At 37.8% G+C, this 7686-nt stretch overlaps 1 protein-coding gene across 3 annotated transcripts in view; it reads left to right on the forward strand.

Annotated features, from left to right (window-relative positions):
• Utp4 (UTP4 small subunit processome component) overlaps positions 1-7686 on the forward strand; it is a 31085-nt gene that overhangs the window by 20840 nt on the left and 2559 nt on the right. For all 3 annotated transcript variants that reach the window (XM_010612336.3, XM_010612337.3, XM_033757945.1), the window contains 5 exons: positions 693-815; positions 1334-1490; positions 3034-3140; positions 4989-5084; positions 7152-7337. In XM_010612336.3, the coding sequence (XP_010610638.1) occupies positions 693-815; positions 1334-1490; positions 3034-3140; positions 4989-5084; positions 7152-7337 (669 nt within the window). The remainder of the gene's footprint in view (positions 1-692; positions 816-1333; positions 1491-3033; positions 3141-4988; positions 5085-7151; positions 7338-7686) is intronic.

Raw genomic sequence — 7686 nt, forward strand, 5'->3', positions numbered from 1 at the left:
AAAAAAAAAAAAAAAAAGAAAAGATCTTTTTTTTTTTTTTCATTGAGTTTATTGGTACTTTTTAGGTATGCAGTACCGTTAACATTCATCATTGAAAGTCCTTATTTTAATTAAACATCTGTGAATATAGTCTCACTGTGAAGAATTCAAACAGAGGGCCAGGGATTTAGCTCAGTGGCACCACATCTGCCTTGGAAGTGCAAGGTCCTGAGTTTGTTCCCCAGTACTGTCTTTAAAAAAAAAAGAATTAAAACAATATTTTGTTCTTCACCAACTCTAATTCTACTCTCTCTTAAAATTGTTAATTGATAAGCTACATACCCTTTCTTTCACATCTTTTTTCCTCTTTGTGGTGAGAGAGAGAGAATATATGTTATTATATACATAATAATATATTGCTGGGCCTAGTGCACCTGTAATCTCGGTACTTGGGAGGTGGAGGCAGGGGAATCCCAAGGTCAAGACCAGCCTGGACTACATAGCTTTACGCCTGGATTTGGAAATTTAAATAGAGCTTTATTCTTAGATTTAGAAATCAGAGCTGTAATCACAGTGAAACACAGCATATAAGTTTTAGGTTTATGTGTTAAGTATTTGTGGAAATAGCCAGAGTGTCAAGAACATGAGGATTCATGTCACTGTGAACCTTGTCATAAGTTTTGCACACTCATCTTGCTTCCTATGGTTACCAGGGCCCTGAGAACATTATTTGCAGCTCTATCTCCCCATGTGGAAGCTGGTTAGCCTACTCTACAGCATCTCGGGTTTTTCTCTATCGGTTGAATTATGAACATGACAACATAAGCCTCCAGAGGGTGAGTGGTAGCCCAATGTGTGCTTGTACAAGGAGGAACTCCCTAAATGTGTGATTATTTATTTATTTAACTGGGCATGGAACTCAGGATCTTGGGCATGCAGGACAGACGCGACACCACTGAGCTAACTTCCCAGCCCTCAGATGTGATTTTCATGTGGAGTGGAAATGAATTGGATGAGAATCCTTGTTCAGTGAAAAGTTTTGGAGACAGCTATGACAAAAATATTTTTGATTTTAATTGATTATGTTTTGGGAGTGGTGGGGAAAGCCAAAAGTAGCAGTAAAGTCTAGACTCTTCTGCATAGTTTTGTATGTAACTTATTTTCATGGTAGAGAATGATGTATTTACTGTCAAGATGAAAAGGGGATAAGAGGCACAGGAGGCAGGCCAGTTTCCATGCCCTTGGGCACTTGGTTTGCACAGAGGTGGGAAGTGTTAATTGAGGCTGTGATTGGTTTTGTTGGGGCTACACATGTACCTTCTCTCATTGGCTTTCACTGTTGGTTCCCCCACAGATTTCCAAAATGCCAGCGTTTCTTCGCTCTGCCCTTCAGATTTTGTTTTCTGAAGATTCAACAAAGCTCTTTGTGGCATCAAATCAGGGGTCTCTACATATTATTCGGCTATTGGAAGGAAGCTTCAAACACCTGCATACTTTCCAGCCTCAGTCAGGTGGGAGTTTGATGCCTGAGATGTAACTTTTTTCCTTTTAGACTTCAGTGTCAGAGATTCTCAGATACTGGTTGCAAATATGCTCATTCACATGTTTGCCCCTGAAAGTAGGAAGAGGTACTGACAGATGAAGACCCTGTCTCTGTGAGATCTGAAATGTTCCTCACACCTAAACTCTTTCTCACTGGGTTTTGGTATTTTATGTGAGGGCTAGAGAAGTTCTGTCGTCCTTCTTAACAGGTTTGTTGGGAGAGTAAAAACTGATCTGTTTCCCAGAAGTAACTATCCTTAAAATTTTGGTGTTTTTCAGTGTGTGTTTGTATATTTTTAGTGTTTTCCAATGCATGTGGATTTCACCTATGTTCATTTAATGTTCACGACCATTTTTTCATGTTCCTTGAGAACATGTGTATGTATCAGTGTGATTGTATCTACAGTGATACCTTGGTTTACAAACTTAATTTGTTTGTTGATTTTGGGGGAGATGATCATGGCCATGTTTGTCACCTGATGCGGAGTTTGCAAATGGAAGCAAAAGTTTGCTGAATGCTTTTGTTTGGGAACTGAATTGTTTGCAAACAGAAATGTTTGTGAACCAAGGTTTTATTGTACTAAGCATTCTGGAGTTAACTATTGAGAACCTAAACTTAGCATCCAGCTTCAGTTAGTTGGACACTGTCATCCTTTCCCTTCTCCCTTGTTTTACCTGCTTCATTGTCATTAAATTCTACCACCCTGGAAATGCAATTTTTCAGTTTTAACTGTCACTTTTCATAAGATGCTCCAGAAACATACAGAAGAAATCTACATTTTAGCAGTTAGATAAGTTAAGCTAACATAACTAAGTAGGTACTCAAAAAGGAGGAACCTATGTTTAGTACTTATGTATTGGATTTATTCAGTATCTATATTTGTTTTTAATTACAAAACTTAGACTATCTTGCATTTAACACACTTTCTACCATCCCCACCCATTCTTTAGCAGGTAGTATGTCTTTATGTCTTGTTATAAAACCCTTTCGTTGTTTGGGGATATTATATGCAGCGTCTACTGTGGCATATGGCCCCAGTGACTGTTTTTTGTTTATATCTTCACATTACAAAATTGGTTTAAGGTTCCTTGATGACAGAAGTGGCCTATGCATGCCCCATAGTGCTAAATGGAGAACAGGCACACAATAAACTAATGATACACCTCAAGTCTGTTGAGCTTGCTGTGTGTACTTTACTCCAACTTAAAACAATTTAGGAGTTTGAAACAAATATATAGATTTTAGTGATGAATGTCACCCTCATGTTGCAAGTGTAAAAAGTGTCTTATTCAGGCTTGTACAAGTGATACCTTCAGTTTTATCTCTCTGGCTCTTCTTTATATCAGGGTTGGCTAGTTTTGGAAAGGTTAACATTTAGAACTAGTATGCAAAATTCTCAACAAATTATCCTGTCAGTGATTCAAAACTTGGTGGGTCTCATTGGTTTCTTCAGGGCAGTACTGGCTGTGGACACTGAATTCAGAGACTGAACTGTTCTTCTGCCCTCACAGGGACAGTGGAGGCCATGTGTCTCTTGGCAGTCAGTCCAGATGGGAATTGGCTAGCTGCGTCAGGTAACAGTGCTGGAGTCCACGTGTACAATGTAAAACATCTAAAGGTGAGCATAGGAACTCATAGCAGCAGTCTAAGTCACACAGGGGGATGTTAGTCCTGCATTTATAAAATTCCAGCCAGACCTGGGTATGGTGGCACATGCTGGAAATCCCAGCACTTGGGAGGCCGAGGTAGGAGGCTCACTGTAAGTTCAAGGCCAGCCTGTTTAAGGAGATACTGTCTCAAAACAAAAACAAAGAAAAAGATTCAAGGCAGCCGAGAATGATCTATACATTTGACTTTTAAAAAACACTTAAATCAGGCCCGGGATTTAGCTCAGTATTTCTAGTGACTGCCTCGCAAGCTCAAGCACCTGAGTTCGATCCCCAGTACCAAAAAAAAAAAAAACCACTTAAATCAATAAATTTTCCTGTTTCGGATTCCTGTTTTATTTCTCTGGAACCCAAAATCTATATAAATATTAAAGTCAGTCAGTACAACAATAAACTGTTCATACAGAAATTCTGAAATTAAGGATTTGTAGGTATTGAACACACATCAAGATTATTTCTGCATTTGCGTAAGGGAAAATTCTTGTATAAATAGCAAATTTGAGATAATTGCAGTGTTCCCTTCATGGCTTATAATCTCAAGCTATTTTTAAATTAAACAGCCATAAATTTTGGGGGGGAAAAGAAACAGTAGTGGGAAAGTATTTTTCCCTGCTCAATAATAATATTGTCATTCATACATTCAGTCACAAATGATCCTTTATAAGTCCTTATCCTTGTCATAAAAGACTGTAACTACTCAAAACTTACAGTAAGCATTAATGTTTATGGACACCAAACTGCAACATTTCCTGGGTTTTGCCTGTTACTGCATAATTTAGTCTTTCTAGTATTGTGGCAGGAGCATGTACTAAACATTAGTCTCTAGGCCTTGGTTGGCAGAAGAGTGTTTACATGTTCAGCAGTAAGTAAAGTGCTTGTCTGGCATCCAAAGGCCCTGAGTTTGAGCCTCAAAAAGAACATTCCTGTGTAGGACACAGATACTTTGGAGTTGTACATAAATATCCATCCCTAGGCATTAATTTCTTTTAAACACACTCTCGACTGTAAGTTCCCTGATCAGTGACATATTTATGTATAATTAATACACATTTACTCTATGAAAAGATCTTATTCTTGAGTTCTTTCTCTGCAACTTCAGTTTTGTAAGTATGATTCTTTTTTTTTTTTTTTTTTTTTTTTTTTTTTTTTTTTTTTTTTTTTTTTTTTTTTTTCTTTGTACTGGGGATTGAACCTAGCTTGTATATGATGAGCAAATGCTGTACCACTGAGCTGTATCCCTAACCCTTTAATTTTTTTATTTTGAGACAGTTTCACTGAATTTCCTAGGCTGACTTTGAACTTGGGATCCTCTTGCCTCATTTTTTTTTTTTTTATACTGGGGATGGAACTCGGGCCCTTGTGCTTGTGAGGCAGGTAGTGGAACCTCTGAGCCAAATCCCCGGCCCTTTGTTTTGGATTTTTAAGAGTAGGAGATTTATTAAGGGAGAGATAGCTCCTAAGAGGCAGGAGGGACCTGGAAAGTGAGTTGCCCAGTTTTCATTAATGATATTAAAGATCATTGATAATGAAATGGCTGAAGTTTATGGGAATTTCCTTAGAACTCCTTTGAGTTCCAAGGAGTGATACTTAAAAGCAACAGACCTATGAGCTCCTCATTGTGGAGCACTTGCTTACGAGGTATGAGGCCCTGGCTTCATTGTCCATTACAAATATACACATGCACTAAACACGAAAAAAAAAAAAATAATAATGAAAACCACTGGCCTATACCTACTATTTCATGAAGGAAAATAACCTATAGAGTTGTTCTCTGTGTCTGTTTTTATATTTGTTCCCAGCTTCACTGCACGGTGCCGGCTTACAATTTCCCAGTGACTGCTCTGGCCATTGCTCCCAATACCAACAACCTTGTCATTGCTCATTCTGACCAGCAGGTAAAGATTTCAGTGCTTTCCACTATACTAGATAGTAACCTAGGAGCTGAGATAATGGACACTTTTGGAGGAGTTCTTTTTGAAGGTGCTGGAGGGTATACAGGTAGTTTTTTCTGTGTGTAGGGAAGCTTCTGTGCATGGCTTGGGCTCATAGGTCTATAGTACCCATTGGTTTGTTTGGGCACCACTTGCATGGTGGGATTCTAAAGCATAGGAGCACAAGAGAGTGGAGGGGTTCTGAATTACTCCATTGATTGTTTACACTAGAGATGATGTGAGTTGAGGCATTAAACTGAATTTTGAAAGTTGAATGTGACCAAAAGAACATAATTCTCTACACTTTTACAGTAGAGGAAATCAGGCTCTAGTAAAATCAAGTACCTACACTCAGGCAAAATAAGAGCTTAGTCTACTGTTTTTTCCCAAGCCAACTTGTAAGAAGATTGTAATCATAGGAAGATCTTTACCTGAGCTATAGAACACACTATGAAGTTATCACTGCTTATATATCCTGTAAATTAGAGGTGATAATAAACATTACATGTCTCACTAAGTTGTGGAAAGATTAAATGTGATCTAAGAAGCAGATTCTGATAGCATGCTTTGCAAATATTTGTTGCTTCTTTGATGATTAGTTTGTACACTCATATTTACACCCATACACATTGTATTCAAAACATGAAATCTCAGTTTCATAGATTTGAGTCCTTGACCAAAGACAAAAGATTACTGAAGCCACATTCATACTTTTGTTACTCATGATGATAATGCCTTCCTGATACCTTTTATTGCAATGCCCCATTAAATGCTTGTGTCATTAAAATGGTGGGAAATTTTTTGTCCCAGTAGATTAGCAAAATCAAACATAATAAATAGTGTTGTGAAGGCATAGGGAAATAGCCATCATATACATTGCATAAATTAGTAAAACCATTTGGGGGATATTTTTCAAAATCCATGTACACTTTAAGGCAGAAGTTCCAGTTCTAAGAGTTCTAATTACATACAGTCATTCAGTTGTGCAAAAAGACATACAGTAGCCTTGTTTGTAGTCAAAGATTCTAAACATCTAATATGGTTAAACAGATAAGTAAATCATGATATATTCATAAAGTGAGTAGATTGTTTTGTGTTCTTCAGAAGGAGCATGGTTGATAATTATGTATTTCAAAACAACTATAGAAGAGTTTGAATGTTCCCAACACAGAAATGATAAAATGTGCTGGGCATGGTGCCACACTCCCATAATCCCAGCACTCAGGAGGTTGAGACAGGATCTGGGAGTTCAAGGCCAGTTTGAACTACCTACGAGACCCTGCCTCAAACAAAACAGGACCCATGATTGAGCTCAGTGGTTTCACTGCCTACCTCACAAGCACAAGGTCCTGAGTTTGATCCCCACTTCCAAAAAAACAAAACAAATTATAAAATTTGAGGGATGAAAATGCTACTTACCTTATTTGATCATTACTTTTTGTATAAATGTCCTGAATTACACTATAATTTAGTTTTATAGAAATGTAATTGTTTTATCAATTAAATACATAAGATTGTGAAACAGAAGAAAGGGGGGGACATGCTTAATGGGTGTCTGTACTGATACAACGCTACATGAAAAAAGAATGATTCAGAATAACATATATCCCCATCATGGTGGTGTATACCTATAGTCACAGCACTCAGAGAAGATCTAAAATTCAAAACCAACCTGATCTACATAGTGAGACCCTGTCTCAGAAAAACCAAAAACCAGAACAAAGCAGAACAGTATATGTTATGTGCCTAAAATACCTCTGAAGAAAATGTAAATAAGAATTTGAAGGTTGAGCTTATCTTGGGGAAGAAGAATGTCAAGACTGCAGGGTAACTTTTCCCTGACTGTTATATAACTTTTGAAATTTTTTTACTTGAAAAAACGGTGAGAAAGCATTAAGCTGAATATGATACAGTCAGGATTTGTTTAGATATTTTCTGGTTGGAGGTCAGATGTAAAAACCCAAGAAGCAGCAAGATCCTTCTGGGCTTTGTAAGTATTAGCCTTCATTTCCTCTGTTTTGTCTCTATTAGGTATTTGAGTATAGCATCCCAGAAAAACAGTATACAGAGTGGAGCCGGAATGTCCAGAAGCAGGGGTTTCACCATCTTTGGCTCCAAAGAGATACTCCCATCACACACATCAGTTTTCATCCCAAGCGACCAACACACATCCTCCTCCATGATGCCTACATGTTCTGTATCATTGACAAGTCATTGGTGAGTTCTTCACTGCCACCTCAGAGAATCTGCTTAGAAATCTTCAATCTCGAAATGCAACTAATGAGCCGGACATAGTGGTGTATGCCTATAATTGGGAGGCTGAGGCCCAAGGGCTGCAGATTAAAAGCCATTCCAATCAACTGAGTAAAGCCTGGTCTCAGAATAAAAAGTGCTGGGGTTATGTCTTAGTGATAGACCATTTGTCTAGCATGTGCAAGGCCCTGTGTTCAATTCCCAGTACCAGGGGAAAAATATGTATCTAATTAGATAGAGGACAGATAATCAAATAAAGATTCCTAGTATATTTGAGGAAAGGAGCTTTTTTTTTTTTTTTTTTTTTTTTTTT

Source organism: Fukomys damarensis, unplaced genomic scaffold (assembly GCF_012274545.1).
Source record: "Fukomys damarensis isolate Sample0158 unplaced genomic scaffold, DMR_v1.0_HiC HiC_scaffold_32, whole genome shotgun sequence".
NCBI classification, from domain to species: domain Eukaryota; kingdom Metazoa; phylum Chordata; class Mammalia; order Rodentia; family Bathyergidae; genus Fukomys; species Fukomys damarensis.